General features: G+C 55.2%; 1 protein-coding gene across 1 annotated transcript in view; it reads right to left on the reverse strand.

The window, feature by feature from the left end:
* Positions 1 to 2,319: 2,319 nt before the first annotated feature.
* The window catches only part of KCNC1 (potassium voltage-gated channel subfamily C member 1), a 46,321-nt gene continuing 31,347 nt past the window's right edge, over positions 2,320 to 17,293 (reverse strand). Inside the window, exons 2-4 of the mRNA XM_023230884.3 lie at positions 11,824 to 12,757; positions 4,779 to 4,967; positions 2,320 to 2,746 (exon numbers count right to left, since the gene is read on the reverse strand). Of these exons, the coding sequence (XP_023086652.1) occupies positions 2,682 to 2,746; positions 4,779 to 4,967; positions 11,824 to 12,757 (1,188 nt within the window). The 3' untranslated portion in view covers positions 2,320 to 2,681. The remainder of the gene's footprint in view (positions 2,747 to 4,778; positions 4,968 to 11,823; positions 12,758 to 17,293) is intronic.

Here is a 17,293-nt window from a genome sequence, read left to right on the forward strand (position 1 = left end):
CCTGGCTTCATCACATATTGGCTCTGTGGCTTTGGGCCATTACTTTACCTCTCTGCACCTTGTTTCACCTCTAAAATGGGGCTGTTAGGTGACTGTGAGCTGTCATTAGACAACATGTGTAAGACACCTGCATGTAGTAGATGCTCAGTACATGTTAATTGCCCCATTAGCTTCTGTGTCCCTGGAAATCCATATTCCTAAGAGCTTTTTGCTGAGTCTCACTTTGAGTCCACCAGCAGCACTTCTTTGCTGGTGGATCCCTAAGTAGAGTGGACGTTACCCTCCCTGCAGCAGCAGAGGCTACTTGGCTTGTGCATCTTGATGCTTATGAATGGTGGTGGCAGCTCTGGTAGAGGCCCTGAGCAGAGGCCTGACCATACTCACTACTTCACTGACACCAACCCCTTGTTTCCTGGACTGCATGGGGCATCAGGAAGTTGAGGCCAATACTTGGAGATGATGAAAAACTGTTAGATGAGAATTTGATACACACTTGAAGCTTCCCACCCGCCCATCTGATCATGGACTCAGGCCATGCTGGGAGGCATCAAGGGGACAAAAATCAGAGGGAGACTGCCACTCACTTGTCTGTGGCCCTGGGCAGATCCCTCCCTTCTCTGGGCCTCATTTCCTCATCTGGAAAATGCTCAGAGGTTGACTCTCATGACCATTATGGACTCTTTCCACCTGAGCATTCCTGAAGTCTCTAATGGATAGAAAAGAATTGGAACCCCAAACCTCCACTTTGCCACCAAAACCAAGTGAACAACCCAAGACAGTCAAGATCCCTAGGAGAGGGCTTTACCCCTCCCGAGATGCCTCCAGGCAGAGAGAGGGGTATGTGATGAGGGTATCCATCAGACTTGGCCTGGCAAGGGTGCTGCTGGGTAGGGCACCCAGATCTGACAGTCAAACCCTACCTCTGGCTTCATCAGAGTCAAGAATGGCCTTAGAAGTGAGGTGACCATGGTCTGCATAAGGGGCTGGGAGCTCTAACATGGCCCGATTCAAGGACCTATCAGTATGGCATGATTCATGGAGAAGTTACCTGGTCAGGTGAACCCCCTAGAGGATGTTCTGGTCTTAGGACCTTATAAGCCCTGTGCCTTTGAAAGCTGCCTCCCTCCCCTGACCCAACAGGATCTGCAGCCCAAGGGGCCACCCTACCCAACCAACCTGCAGAGGGCAACTTCTTCCTTAGGGCCTGACTTTCCCCCAGCGAGAGGACAAGCACCTGAAGGTGGATCCTTGAGACCAGAGCAGCCAGGGCCCAGGTTTACCCCAGCCCAGCCACAGGGGACCAGAGGTCCAGACCAGAATCACGACACTGCCTGAAGGCAATAAAAACCCAAATTCGTGCTTCATCTCAAAAGTCAGTTTTTTATTATTGGGGGCCAGGGCCCAGGGAGGGGAGGTCGTTGAGCTAAAGCATCATTGCTCTCTTTCCAGGAAATGTTGTGAGCTGCAGTGAAAGCTCGAGATGTTGCATTTTTTTCAACTCAAGCATGTGTTTTTCAAAAATATCATCCTTCCCCCCCACCCCACTAATTTTAGAATCAGACCAAAGCCAAGCTACTGTCCTCTGTTTCTGTTGGGAAAATACTATATTTATTCGAGATGCAGAAGTGTGTCTCTGCAAACCTCCGACTGCTTCAGGAAAACAAATCTGCTTTAGACTATACAGAAACCATGATACAAAATTTATTTCATGCTAGAATTGCTTTGCATAACATTGGGCATGCAGGTTTTTACTCTGAAGTACTAAATTGCATACAATGCCAGGTTGTGCCTTAGTAAAGGTGGAGGAGGGTGCTCCTCCCGTGGTCCTGATCTTTTGGTGCTCTACATCCTGGTTTTAATGGAACACTTGGAAAATCCATATGTGGTGATTATTTACTATGAACAATTTGTTATGAAAGTTGGTCACACTGGATCTACACCGATAAGATGACAGAATCAACCTAGACTAGCTGCTGTCAGGGGTCTTGGGGAGATGTCCGCTGGGTCACAAGCATGCCAAACGGGGAAGAAGGCAGCCGTGCGAGTTTCCACAATTCTATTTGGAGCAAAGTTCTCAGTTTCCACGTGAGAGATGAACTATGAAGGTGAGGTCAATATGACCGATGACTGACCAACTGCCCTTTTTGGAAGCTTTCCTCTCGATCTTGTGTACAAAAAGGAAGCAATCCATTCCCCATCTCTGTCCCTCCTCCCCTCGCCCCTCACCCCCAGAAATGTACAGGTTTCTACCGAACGCTGTTACAGTTTGGCTCCAACAACATGTGTCAAAGTCAAGAGCTTTGAAAGAAAATAGAGGGCTTTTGATGTTTTTCTTTTCGTTATTGTTGTTCAGGGCAATCATACAGTTGCAGGGGGTTGGTGGGTTTGGTTGGCTGGGTTTTCTGTTTAACTTCATGCAAGTCATGCTAAGGAGCCCCTCCACCCCCCCTCCCCAAATAAAATAAAATTTTAAAAAATGAAAAGAAGGAAAAGAAATCCTCTACGGTCAGTTACCATTTGGCCGTAGAAAAAGCTACGTCCGTCCTAGTACAATGCCTGGGCCACTCGGACTCGTCCGGCAAACCTGCATGGCGTGAATTTACTCTGTCCGAGGGTGAGGAGGGGCTGCAGATCCACCCAGATGCTTAATAGCCACCAGTGTCCTCGGCCAAGCCGCCTGGTCAAGTCACTCTCACAGCCTCTGTCGGCATATACTTAGCAATGACAGGGCTTTCTTTGCAAAGATCTGTATGTAAAGAATACAATTAACACTTGAGCTTCTCTTCTTGGCTCTCCCATCCCGCTTGGTACTTAGTTTTTAAGGAGGAGGAGGAAAGACAGAACAGCCGCATGCAGAGGCAGGCAGATTCTTCTCCAGCTGGCTTGGTTTGCCCATGCACTGAGCCAGCCTAGCACGCCTCTTTCTCTCTCTCCTGGGGGGAATGGGATGAGTCCCTACTTCTGCTCTGCATATTGACTCACACACCTGCATGCCTTGTGGCTCAGAATTAGCCTGAGAAAAACAAGTCCTCGGCGGCTGTCATGGCTCCATGAGAGCGCGGGCCAAATGGATGTGGGTGGGAACACTTCACCCTTAGCGCCTCCCAAAGACTCTGGCACCTAAGCCTCAGTGGGACTGAGGAATGGGTATCTCCTGTGGACCGTGCTTAACGCTGGGCTCCCAGGCATTGCAGGGAGCAGGTCTGCTCCTGTCCCACACTCCCTGGGCTTCCAGCAGCACAGTAAAGAGACTGTCCTGCCTGTTCTTTGGGGCCACACCAATCGGTCTAACATTCAGGATGACGGAGACAGAAAGCCCACGGGAGCTTCCTGGCAGGCACGGACACTGGGAACCATCTACCTGCTTTTCCCCTCACTCCTCGGGTATTCTGCTTCTGGCCATTCTAGCACCTCCAACTGGGAAAAAGCCAGTCGCAAAGGGGAACATCAGGCCCATCCATGGCCGGTGCCAAGGATGGGACCCTCCTGAAGGCTGGCAGCCCTCCGCCATGCAGCACCATGCAGGGAGTTGCATACCGTGCCAGGGCCCAAAGGACTGCTGGGCAGGGCAGAGAAGCAGAGACCAGCCTAGACCAGGTGGGCACAACTAAGCACCAGTGACCAGAACCACGTTCCCTCATCTCTGTGCGGGCTGCCTCTGCTCTTCTCGGTTTGCCTTTGCTTTTGCATTCTGTGTTTTCTCCTGCATATGGTTTAATCACTTCAAATACTGGAGCAGTTGTGAGTGACCATAGGCTGCACCAACTGTTGATTTCAAAAACCCAACTCCTTTTCTGACCCAGCCCGCTCACCCCGGTCAGCATGCATCTGTGTGCGCGTGTGAGGCGCTCCAAGACATGCACGAGCTGCCCAGCCAGTCTGCTGTACCAAGAAAGGCATCCTCTGCCTTCTAGGTCTGGGCCAGTACCTGGAGCCTTGAGCTCAGGCGCCCTGGGCCCCCACCCCAAGCCTCTCCCCAGCCCGTGCTGAAGCTCTAGGAGAAGCCTTTCTCTCCAGTGGGGTCAGCCTAGCGTTCTGACTACAAGGAGACCTGGAACAGAGGCCACCAGTGGCCTCAGCCTTCACCAACCATAAGAGGGTGCTGACCACACCCAGGGCAGAAGCTCATGGGTGCTGGGGATGGAAGGCGCTGCACCGTCCTGCTCAACCACCTTCTCTTGGCAAGTTCTCGATCTGCCACTGGCAATATTCTGACTACAAGGACAATGGCCTTAACCACAAGCCCTGAAGACATCTCTCTCTTCTTGCCTCTCCTTCCTCTGGCCTGTGGGTTGATTATCTTTCAAGGATACCTCTTCCATGCCAAGAACATGGATCTTGGGTAGCTAAGTTCACAGGGTCCTGGCCCACTCCACTGCCCTCCTCAACCAGGGGAGAGGAGAGATCACTTTGCCTTTGGGACCTGATCTGCCATCTGCCAGAGCAACCTAGGGGAGTCAAGGCTCCTCCTGCGTTCCTGGATACCCCCTGCCTTGGGGTCATGGCCTTAAGTCAACTTGTCCAGTCACCTCTCAACTCCCAGCTCAATACCAACCCACAGCTGCCAGGGCCTCAGGTTCTCTCTGCCAGCCTGACATCTCACTTGGGGGAAAGGACCTCAGCCCTCCAGGGGCTGACCCTGGCAGACTCCCTCCATCCTTGCCCCCCTCCGTGTGCCTGCCTGCCCCTCAGCACCCTTGCCCGCCGCCCTGCCCACCCATCTGCAGGAGCGCGAGGCGGCCCGGACGATGCACAGTGCTCCAGCTTCCTCTACATACCCTTTCTCATTCCTCCACCAGGTGGGCACGCGTACTCCCCGGTTGATAAGAGGAAGCAGGGTCCGTATCTCTCGCGGGTGCCCGAGCGCGTAAAGGGCAGGCCCTCATCGGGAGTGAGGGCCTGGTCTATGTGGGGGCAGTCTTCGTTCGCCAGCGCGGCCTTCGCCACCTCCCCATTCAGTTTGGAATCTTCAAACATATAAGCAGAAGCTATTGAGACACTGAAAACTGTTTAGTGGGGGGCAGGGGGGACAGGCCAGAAGCGGGGTATTGGCAGAGGGCAGCTCGAGTGTCCCTGAGGACGGAAAAGCGGGCGGGCTGTGGAGGGAGGAAGGCACAAGGCAGGGGGCTTGGGGGAGTTCAGCTCATTCAGGCAGCCTTCGGGCTGCCCACAGTGCTGGGAGTGGGGACTCCTGGGTTTGCTCAAAGTTTGCAAAAAGATGAGTTGGTGATGGGCCCAGCAGGTGTGGTGCTGGGGGTCGGCCCCGAGCCCGAGGCAGGGCCGATGAAACAGGATGGTGTGGATGCAGTCATGGGGGAGAGCCAGACACACAGCTCAGGGAGAAGACAGACACTGACACGCAGAAACACTCCAGTCCAGAGAGGGGCCTTTCCGGACCCCTCTGCTGCTGACCAGAGCCCGGCTGCCCCCCGTCCGCAGCCAGCCAGTTGCTTGGGCTTCCCTAGGCCCGTCCAGACCACCTCATCTACTCTACCCCATCTCCCATTTGGATCTCATCTGATCACCTGGTTCACACCGCCCCCACTCCCCATCTAACAACTCAGCCTGCGCCCGCCCCGCCCAACCCCGTACAGACCCAAGCAGGTCACTCTGTATGCCCTGTTCCCCGTACAGATTAAGTCTGCTCACACAGTCTACTCTGTTCCCACATGGACCTGGTCTGGTCACTCTATGCCCCAACCCCCATACAGACCAGTCCTGGTCACACAGTTTCCTCTCTGCCCGTGCAAACCCAATGTGACCACTCCATCTGCTCCATCCCCCACACGGACGGACCCAAGCTGATCACTCGGTCTGCTCTGGTCCCCACACATATCAAGCCAGTGTCTTCCACTCCATGCTGCCCCCAGCAGGCCTGGTCAGCTTGCACAGGCACCACAAGGATGTATGCATGAGGCTGTGACAGCAGGACATGGATTTGGGAGGGGCTCCCATTCCTCTGTCCCCTCTGGTCAGTGTCCCCGGCAAAGCAAGGCAGATGAAGGTGTAGAAGACAACAGCGGCTGATGGACTTGGGTGGGGGAAATTGGAGTTCTGACCTCTGTGGCAGCCTGAGAAGAAGCCTGGGAGGAGGTCTGGGAGCACATTTGGTGAGGGGCAAAGTGTGGCCAGAGCAAGAAGCCCCGTCTCTCCAAGATCTTGGAGCAGAGCCGTGGAAGCCTCTGGAGCTGACAGAGGTAGCCCTAACTGGTCTTTGCCCCCATCCCATCACTCTTGAGGACCGAACCTGCCCCAAACTCTCTGCCCTCAAAGCAGAATCTTCCTGGCCAGGGTGGAGCCAACTCCAATACTTCATCTAGGGTGAGAGCCTCAAGCACAAGCCCTTTTGTGGAAGAGGGAAACCAACTTGGGCATGACCACGTTAGGGGAGGCTCTCTGAAAGAGTAGACAGGGCGAAAAGGCTGGAGACAATGTCCACCCAATTGAACACTCTCCCGTGATCCTGTTCACATCATGTAACTACACGCAGAAGTGATCCTTCCCCACGTGCACACACTGGGCGTGCACGTGGGTGGGATCACCGCCCGTGTACACATCATGTCACTACAAAGAGGCAGTCAGTCAAAAGAGAAATGGACCAATCAGGTTTATTCGTAAAGCAAATCCAAAAAAATCCCATCATAATTTTGGAACTTAAAAAAAAAGTCTTTCGTACAAGATGGCAAAGCATTTCACGTACAGTGCGTTTCTTGACAAATCCCAGGGGCTTCACTTCCCAATTTACTCTGAACCAAAAAGGCCAGTTGCCAAGGTAACTCTGACACCATGTGACTGGGGCCGGGGCATCTCTGGGGTCTGGGGGCATGTCTGCAGGCACACACATGTGCTCACAGACACGCTGGTCCTGCCTCCCACTCTGGCTGGCCCCGTCTTCCATCCAAGGGTCTCCGGGCTGAGGGAGGAGGGTGCTGGGAGAGGGGAGGGAAACATTATGGAGAGGATGCGGATGACGATGTGGGGGTTGAGGCCCATAGCACCCTGCATGAATTTTCCTCAAGGGGAGAACAGCGGGTCCTCCCAGGCAGTGTCTCCTTCTGGGAGGGGAGGGAGGACTCTCGGAGTCTCTGTTGGCCATCCTTTGCCAGGGGAGGTGTCCACAGCCTGCAGTTCTTGCCTGGGGGGGATGGGTCAGAGGGGGGAGTGCCTTCTCTCTGCCTCTGCCTCTGCGTCTGCCTCTGCGGAGATGGTGCCACCTGAGACCCTTCTCCGGCTCTGAATGCTGGGCCCCCGCCCACTGGCTCTGTCCACAAGCCCCCAGACCCTGGGGGTTCCCAGCTCCCACAATCTCTAAAGGGCCCAAAGTTGGGAATGGTTTTGGGCAGGGGACAAGCAGCATCCATCAGGGATCCCTAGAGGGATGACAGCCTGGCACCTTTCCCTCCTGGGGGATTCCTGGGACACCCCTAGGGCGTGCTTCTTCTCTCAACCCTAACCTTTGAGGAGGGGCTAATGATTGGGTGGGGAAGTTTAAGTCTTGCTCTGTGAATGGGCCCAGTCCCACTGGCTGTTAGTCTATCTGTGGTTTAAGACGCTTTCAGAAACTGGGGCATTCTCCCTCCCCCACTCCAGAGGGGTGGCTGGAAGAAAGAGAAACCAAGGAGGGGCCAACTGTATAAATTTGGGAAACCCATGAAGAGGGCCAAAGGTGTAAGCCTCTGCCCCTGCCCCATCCTTTGGATGAGATAGTGGCTAGGAGCCTCCGTTCCCACCTGCTTTCTAGAGGCTGGGGGCCCTGCCTCCCCCAGCCCAGGGCCCCCAGGCCCCCACTAGACCCACAGGCCTGCAGTGATGAAATGGCAGCATGGACAGCGTCTCAGAGATGGTTTCCAGGCTTGAAATGGGCTGAGATGAGCATCCGCGAGAGGGTCATTTTTTTTTAAACTTTGGAGCAAGGAGAACCCGAGGCTGGGCCCTCAGTCAGCAGAGCTGGCTTTTCTGCCCTGGTCTCCAGGCACTGCCAAAGTACTTACTGTTCACACCAGCTGCGGGCACCAGAGGGGCGCACGCGGGGCTGGGGTGGGGTGGGGGTTGCTGGGCATTTCCTTGGGTTTAGCCCCAAGGGATCTGCCCAGCTAGGGACTCAGGAAAAAAGTCCCAGGCTAAATGGGGACAGTCTGTGAGACACGAGCAGGGAACAATCACGAGAACCGGCACAAGTCATGCAACAAAACGAGGAGAGAGAGAGACAGAAACATTAGTGGAGAGAGAGAGAAAGAGAGAAAATGTGAACAACATGGAAAAGAACACCCAGGCCTAGCCCACAGTGTCACTTCATTTCTCTGCTACTTCCCCCACAGCCCACCTGAGGACAACAAGGACCCCACTCAGGGCCCATACTGCTGACCCTGGAGCTCGACTCTTTTAGCCCCACCCGCTGCCTAGTCAGCTCTGCCCAGCACCCTCCCCACCCATGGATAGCACCACTCCCTGGGCAGCCCCTGCAGCCCAGCAGGGGAAGTAGAGGGGCTGGGAATAGGAGACTTTAGACCCTTTGGCCAAAGATAACCCAGAGGCTGCAGGGTTAGCGCCCAGGGAACCCAGGCAGGGGCTTCTCTGGGACCTCGCGGCTGTTCTAGGTGCCATGGGCGGGAAGGGAGCCCAGCCACCACCCCTCCCTCCTGGCCACCCCCTGCTCACCAACGTGGGACCCTGCAGCCCTGGACGCGGCACCACAAAGGACTGACCCACATCACAGCAGCAGAGATGGACAAGACACATGTGAATGGGCATGGCGGTTCGGAGGAGGCACTGTGGGCTGTCCAGAGCGGGCGGTCTGGGCGTCCAAATGTAGATGCAGGAGGGAGCCCCTTTCTGGGAGAGAAGTAGCTTCTCCTAAGCCCCTCAGCCCCAGGCAATCCCTGGCTGTGCCAGGGTGCCCTCCTAGCATCCTCCAAGAGGTCTTACAACCAGGTGAGAACTGGATTCTTGATACCCCTCCCAGGACAAGACCTCAGACACTGAGGCCATACCAGCCACAGCACAGAGGAGGAGATCAGATTGTCCCTGGGACAGACACACAGACTGAGGCTTCAGGCAAGACCAAGAGGTGGAGGTGAGGGGCAGGTGCTGCTGGCACCACTGGGGGCTGGCCTGGGGGGGCGGGAGGGATGCCCTCAGAACCCAGCATGCCACACACAGCCCCTAACTCTGGTTTTAAAAGTGGAATTGGAGAACCTCAGGTTTTGGTGAGTCCACTAGACTGCCTTGGGGGTACAGTGAGGCTGGAAAGGTCTTGGGGGGCTGCATCTCATCTCTCACAATTCCCGTGGGGCCACATTTACCCTCCTTGCCCCGGCCTCCCCCTCACTCTCCCACAAACTCACCCCAACCCTATGCCCATCTACGTGCGTGGCTGCAAGCAGGAAAAAAGGCGAATGGGAAGAACTCCGGGGTGCAGAGGTGGGGATGACGCCCCTAAAGACCACAGCTCCTCTTGGTGGTGGATAGCCGAGGTCTCTCACGCCAGCTTTTGGAGGGAGAAGTATTCTGGTGAGGGATGAGGCTGGAGCCTCGGGGGTCAGGATATCAGGACAGCACCAACACCACTGGGAAGTGAGTGCTTGGGAAGGGCTTGGGAGCACAGCTGGGATGCTGGGGAGGCAGGAGGGATCCAGGCATCCAAGCTCCAGTGGGCAAGCTTGGGAGGGCCCCAAATACTTCCTCAGCCACAGAGACTGTCCAAGCCACAGAGATTGTCTGGGCCCCTGAAACCTGAGACCAGGGCAAGGTGGCTCCCAAAAGCAGGGCTGGGGAGAGACTGTGGAGCCCAGGGGCAATCCCACAGGAGTGCATGGGTTTTACAGGTTTTGTGTCCCGGGATTAGCTGGTGTGCATGTCTGAACAAACACATCTGCACTCCCTGGGGGGCAGGGGGACTCCGCACAGGGTAATACTGTCATTGTCCAAGAGTACAGAGGAATCTGGGCCTGACTAGAGAGCAGTGGGGATTCTTGACTGGCTGGCCTGGGGCACCCGTGCTTGGGGCAACAATCCTGAAAGATCCAGTGTTGGGGAGGATGCAAAGGAAGGACCAGGTAGTGCCACAGTGATGCCATTCAGGCTGAGCTCTTCTTGCTAGGCCCACATGGAAGCTGGGGCCTGGGCCAGCCCACACCTTCCCCCTAGAGGCCCAGAGCCCTGTTGGCAGCTCCTGAAATCAAGTAACTAGCTAATCCAAAGCAGAGAGCTCGGAGCTGTTTCAGCCTCAGAGACCCTGCCCACCCCTGGCCATGCTCCACTCAGGCACCTACAGAAATCCCAGGAAGGGGAGGGTATGAGGCAGGGTGAAAGGGCTGGGAAGCCCCCATGGGCAAAGAAATGGGCCTTGGGCGTAGTGCTTGGGCCAGCATAGCTGTGGGATAAAGCCAGGAGAGGATCGGGATGGGGTGGTGGGTCAGAGAGCGTGATAGCAGGGAAGAAAATCATTCATCCACTGGGAGAAGCCGCCCAAAACAGGGGGAAACTTCCCCACCTGGAGCTGAGCTAGCCAGCAGCCTCCTGCCAGACCTGGGCATGGGGAGGTCCTTCAGAGACTAAATGCCACCTAACTGTCACGTCAACCTCCCGCTCACCCGGCACTCCTTCTTACTCAGTGCTGCCATTCTTCTATGGGTCATCTGTTCCTTTGAAATCCCTGTGTCCACAGAATAAGTCGATGGTATTCCATGGGTAGAGGTAGACTATGGGCTTTATATCTTCGGACCAGAGCCCCATGATCAACTTTATGTGCTATGTGCAGGTTCTCATAAAACTGAGATAGTCCCATAACGAACCACTAGCCATGGAATATTAGAATATATCCCACGGTGACTAGTATTGTTTCATGCCCCCCTCCCCCCTCCCGGCCCCCCGTGAATTCACGGGAAAGTGGTTGTACGCTGGTTGGGATGTCTATATTGCTGCTGCAGTCCCTACTGCTGGAAGCGGGGAGAACCCTTGGTGGGAGGCTGTTGCTGGTCTGTAGCGCTTTCATCTAAGCTGCCCAGGGTGGCGGCCCCCTCTAGTCCTTTGCTCGGCAGCTGCTTCCATCAGGTCACCGGAAACTCCCACTCGACCATCAACCCAAACAGACAACGTGAAAGCTAGAGTCACTCCAACAGGTTCCTAAAGATAAAGGCTAAACTCTAGAGTGGTGGTAGAAGATGAGTTGGTTCGGCATGCTATGGGGTAAGTAAGCTTGTCACGGAGGGCTACAGGTGTCTCCTGGGAAGGATCTCGAGCTGGGCAGCCCGAATCAGGGCAGGAATTCTACTCAGCTATGGAGACAGGCTCTGCTGGGGGTGAGAACCCTTGCTCCTGCCTTTGCAAGGGACCCTCCTGCCCAGATCCCATGCACCATCTCTGCCGTCTACACAGCCTGAAGGGAGCCGTGGTAAGGACCAGATCAAAGGCTGTCTGGCATTTCCAAATCACACCCGCCCCCGCCCTGTCCCAACACCGGGTCAGTGGCCTGAGTCAGAGCCTCAGGCAGGACTCCTGCCCCGCGGAGCAGAGCCCCCCCGGCTCCTGCTAAGTTAGTCCTCAGCAACCTGGCCGGCCGCGTTGTCTCTTCAGAACATCAGGAGACCAACCGCGTCAACCTCCTTACCCAGGGGCACCAGTGAGGTTCCTCTAGCAGGCTCTCGCCTTCTGAATTTGGCCGCCCAGCATCTCCCGGGGCCCTCAGGCTCCACACCTCGAGACTGAGTGCGGGGTCCGGGGTCACCCACGGAACTAAGGAAGCAGTCTGACTGGATCTGGAATCATCGCTACAAGGGGCGGAGGTGAAAGGTCAGATCGACATGCCTCTAAGAGGTTTCCTACCTGCTCTGTTAATTTCTAAAATTTCTTCCTGGGCCAGCGGACATGTGTCACTCTGAGTACTGTGGTGTGGAGAGTTTACGACAGATTTACAATAATTGGGAGATCCCAGCTGCGGTGGCCGCGGAATATGCTTCTTTTTTTTCTTTGGTAGTTTCTGCTTAGCCATGGCTAAGGAGTAATACATCCCGAAATTGTTCACGATGACGGGCACGGGCATGGCGATGGTGAGCACGCCCGCCAGTGCGCAGAGGGCCCCCACCAGCATGCCGGACCACGTCTGCGGGTACATGTCTCCGTAGCCCAGGGTCGTCATGGTGACCACGGCCCACCAGAAGCCGATGGGGATGTTCTTAAAGTGCGTGTGCTCACTGGCGCTGGGGTCGTTGGGCTGTGCCCCTATCCTCTCGGCGTAGTAGATCATGGTGGCGAAGATCAGCACGCCCAGGGCCAGGAAGATGATGAGCAGCAGGAACTCGTTGGTGCTGGCGCGGAGCGTGTGGCCCAGGACCCGCAGGCCCACAAAGTGGCGGGTCAGCTTAAAGATACGCAGGATGCGCACGAAGCGGACGACGCGCAGGAAGCCCAGCACGTCCTTGGCAGCCTTGGAGGACAGGCCGCTCAGCCCCACCTCCAGGTAGAAGGGCAGGATGGCCACAAAGTCAATGATGTTGAGCGAGTTCTTGATGAACTCTACCTTGTTGGGGCAGAAGACAACACGCATGAGGAACTCGAAGGTGAACCAGACCACACAGACGCCCTCGATGTAGGTGAGGAAGGCCTCCGTCTCCGCCTCCCGGTAGTAGCGCACTTGCGTGCCATTGCGAACGTTCTCGATCTCCGTCTTGTTCACGATGGGGTTGAAGCGCTCATGTGTCTCCAGGCAGAAGGTGGTGATGGAGACCAGGATGAAGAAGAGGGAAGCGAAGGCCACATACTGTGGGGATAAAGACACAGTGTCAGGGGGAGGCCCACCCAGAGTGGAGAAGCCTGGGTTGCCTCTGTCCAGTCCCAGGGCCAGGCTGGGAGAGATGCCTGCACTAGGCCCCCTACATCACAACGTGCCACATTTCTCTCCTCAGGGCACGGGGGGCCTGCACGACCGCCAGGGCAAGCTCTAAAACCCTCCTACTCCGTCTTCCATGCTCTCTTCTTCCCCCTATTGATGCTCTCTTCTTTCCCTATTGCCAGCTAAATGTGGAAGCCCCAAGGACTAGCCTAACTACAGAGGGAAGGAGCTTGGGTCCCTGAAAACAAAGACATCAGCCAAATACCCACACTGAACTGTTACCTGAGTGGGAAATAAACTTCCATTGTGTTCAGCCACTGTGATTTGTAGCTGATTGGTTAAGGCATTTAGCTGCACCCTGCCCAATAAAAGTGACCCAGCCTGCTGGGGCTGAAGTTCGCAAAGAAATAAGACGGGATAGCTAGAGTGGAATGAAGCCCCTCAGAGGCCAGATCTCCATTTGTTCTCCCAACTCCAGGCTCTTTGCTGCTTTTTCATGAGTCTGTACCTCCCTCATGTGGTCTCTTTCAGGTTCTATCCTGCCTAGAACTGGAAAGAATGTATGTCTTCCCCATGGTCTTAGACAGATTTTCAAAATGTACCCCCTCTCTCTGTCTTCCTAGGAACTTGCACCACAACATGGTAATGAATTCCCTGTCCTTGGAGGTACTCAAATAGAGGCTGAAAGATCTTTTGTGAGAGCGACTGTTTGAGGGTTCAGGCATCAGGAGAATTGCACCAGGGATCCCCAAAGGCACCATAACCCATAGGCTCTACTTGACTCCTTTCCAGCCCTAGGGTATGGGTGTGAGTGGGAGGGAAGAAGAAGCTGCTAGAGGCCTGGGGCTTCCCAAACATGTGTGGGCTCCTACTCTCTCAGACAGCACCAGTGAAAAGGAATGCCTGTCCAGAACCACCTGCTCTGGCCCTGGACCCCCTGCAAAAAGGTTCGGGAGACCCTTTGGTTTGGTTTGGAGGTCTCATCTACTGACCCCCTGGGCTTCTCTAGCCTGCAGCAGGCATGGGTACTGAGGAGACAGAGTCGAGCAGCTTTCTGAGTTTCAGATCCTCCTGTTCAGACTGGATCCTGGGGCAAGGTCTCTTCTCACAGTCTCCTGCCAGGCCCACCGGGACTCTAACATACTGTGCCCTCCCTTGGCCCTGCCCTGGGCGGATGGGCCCCTGCCAGTCAGCCCTCTCTCAGGGGCCCAGATAGTCACTCCTGCCTGCATGTCCTCACTGCAGCCCACTCCTCTGGGTTCCCCTTCTCCCTACCTAGCCACGGCCAAAGCAGTGCCATCTCCAGGAGGCAGCTCTGGGCTACGGTCTGTAAGGGGTGACACCTTTGTTCTCTGACCCGCCCTCATAGATCACTTGGAGGAGGGCCGAGGTTGCACCCTGTGTCAGCAGCAGGAGGCAGCTATGCTGCCGCTAGGGGCCTCCTTGTTTGCAGTGATGCCCCTCCCCCACCCAGGAGGGTGCCCTGGAAGTCCCAGAACAGTCTTGTTTGGATTAACCATGGTCACAGGGCCTGACACTCAACCTGGCAGGGATCTGGGGACCAAGAAATATGTGGACCTTCCAAACCACATTCTGTGTTGGGGGAGGTTGGGAGCAAAGGGAAGCGACAAAGCTGGCATCGCAGAATGACGGAGTGAGAGCAGTCTGTAGACACCACATGCTACGAATGGGCAGCTGAGGTCCAGAAACAGGAAGAGATCTGCCTAAGCTATGCCAAGGGGACACTATTAGTCCTGTTGGTTCTACAGCATTGTGCAATTTGCAGAAAACTGTCTCCTGAGCCACTATCAAGTGTGGTCCATATGCATCCTTCCTTCCATCCATCTGTCCCTCCTTTCTGTTTTTAAATTTTATTTATTTATTTCTTTATTTCTTTCTTTATTTATTTATATTTTGTAGAGATAGGGTCTCCCTATGTTGTCCAGGCTGGTTTTGAACTCCTGGCTTCGGGCGAGCCTCCTGCCTTGACTGCCCCAAGTGCTGGGATTACAGGCAAGAGCCACCCCACCTGGCCTATCCCTTCTTTCTTTCACCAGCGCATCATCCTCCCTTCCTCCTTTCCTCTCTCCTTCCCTGCCATCCATTCATCCTTTCTTAAATCCATTCATGCACTCATCCATCCACTCATCCTCCCTCCCTTCTTTTCTCTCTCCCTCCCTCCCTTCTTTCCTTCTATACATCCATTCATTCTTTTTCCCTTCCCTCCTTTTGTGTTTTTCTTTCTCTCCCTCCCTCTTTCCTGTGTCCTTCCCTCCCTCCCTCCCTTCCATCCATCCATGCACCCATCCATCCGTTCCTCACAAGGCACCAAGTTCTGCCTGGCACAGAGTTGAATAAGGCCTCAAGCCAGCCTCAGGGAGCTCCCTACCTAGCTCAGGTGAAGGATACGTTCAGAGACAAGTACAATGCAGTGGACTGAAAAGCTGAATCCTCAGCCTTATGAACTAGAGGAGGCTGGAAAAAGGTCAGAGTAATTTGTGTGCACTTGAGAGAGGCAGGGTAGAGGTTTAAAGCCATGACTTCCAGATCCAGAAAGACCAGACCTGGGGCACCACAGAGGTAGACCAGGAAAGCAACATGGAAGCAACAGGAAGAGGCCACCACTCTGGCTGCAAGTTTAATGAGCTCCAGAGCTCTCTCCATCACCAGAGTCGCCAAGGCTCTTGGAGCTAAAACACACATCCTGGTCTGCTGGGTATCTGGCTTCAGATCCCCCCTAGAAGGCCCCATCCCGGAGGTTGGTGTTCACAGCCCAGAGACTCCCTGAGGGCAGGGCAGGCCCCGCCAGCTGCACTCCCTGCCCTGGCCTTTATATGGGAGGAGAGGAACAAGCACACTGTGGGTGACCAAACGGTGCCAAGAGGCAGGGCCCATTGCACACTTGGCTCTGAATCCTGGCTGGAAGCCGGAGGCGCCTCCCCTCCTTACTGCCCCACATCAGCCAGGACATCCCCTTCCCAAACTGCCCCCCGACATCCATTCTCCACTGTACTCCCTGTTCATATGGGACGCTCTCCGGGCAGGGTCACTGCCATCAAAGCATGTTTTAGACTTCAGTCTGGCTACCAGAGGGTGCTGTCAACTGGAATCCCAGCTCTGCCCATGCAGCCCACAAAGAAAGCCCAAATTTCCCAGCCTGGCACATGAGGCTCTCCACGCCCTGGCCTCATTTAATTTCCCAGGGTCCTCTCCCTGCATGCACCCAACATTCTTGCCATGTGCACACTTCTGCCATTTCTGCCCATAGAGTGTCTCCTCACCTCCGTGGTTTTGTGCCTGCTGTTCCTTCTGCTGGAGAGTGCTCCCGTCAGTCTCTGTCTGGAAATATCCCATTCATCCTTCAGGGCCCTACTAAGTGGACCTTCCCCTGAGGTGAGGCTCCCCTTCACAGCCGTGGCCCACAGGAGGCAGCAACTGAAGGGAATCCCCCAGGAGTCTCTAAATGCACCCTAGGGAGGCGGCAAGCCCATCTCCAACTCCGGCTCTTTAGTGCCTGGGGAGGCTCACGGGAACAGCCCAGAGAGGGCACTGATGTCCCAGGAGCCTGGTAACTTCCAGGCCCCCACGGGCCTCAGAGCTCTCATCTCAAGTGCTTCTCTCAGTTCAGATCCCTATCGGAAAACTCAGGCCTTATAAGATTAGGGTAAAAAGTCTTTGTTTCTCAGGGATCCATGGACAGCCTGTCTAGATTCTTTCCTCTCTGGGCCCCAGTGCCCAAGGAGTGGAGGATGGGGAGCAGCCAGCAAAAGCCAGGCCCAGTTGCAAAGACCCCTTCCCCAGAGAGAGTCAGTAGAGGTGGAGGCCAGGCCTCTCGCCCTGCTCAGGCTCCCTGGGTGCCTGCCCTCCTGTCCTCTGCTACTGTGAGGCCTGATCTTCTCTGTTACAGGCAGAGCCCCAGCAACATCAAATCCCAAGGGATCCCTAGAGGGTTGCGGGGGAAGATGCCCCAGCCTGCTCAGACCCCAGTGTCCTCCTAAGTCTCGACCAGTAGGAGGTCAGCCACAGGCACAGCTGGAGCGAGAGAACGAAGCCCGAGGTCCCTTGTGTCCATTCTCCAGGGCTGGCTGTGCATAGGAAGGAGAGAGGAAAAAGCTCCCAAAGCTTGAGGACCTACTATGCGCCTTCAGTCCTCACACCATCTTGGTGAGACAGGGTCATATCCCCATTGTGTCAAGGAGGAAATGCAGGTACAGGGAGGTTCGGGGACTAAGCCAAGGTTTTAAAGCTCATGATGAGGCTGAGACTTGGACCCAGGTGTTTTTCTTTGGTTTTTGTTTTTGTTTTTGAGATGGAGTCTTGCTCTGTCACACAGGCTGGAGTGCAGTGGCATGATCTTGGCTCACTGCAACCTCCGCCTCCTGGGTTCCCGCCTCAGCTTCCCAAGTAGCTAGGATTATAAGCTTGCACCACCACACCCGGCTATTTTTTTTTTTTTTTTTTTTT

Source organism: Piliocolobus tephrosceles, chromosome 13 (assembly GCF_002776525.5).
Source record: "Piliocolobus tephrosceles isolate RC106 chromosome 13, ASM277652v3, whole genome shotgun sequence".
In the NCBI taxonomy this organism is placed as follows: Eukaryota; Metazoa; Chordata; class Mammalia; order Primates; family Cercopithecidae; genus Piliocolobus; species Piliocolobus tephrosceles.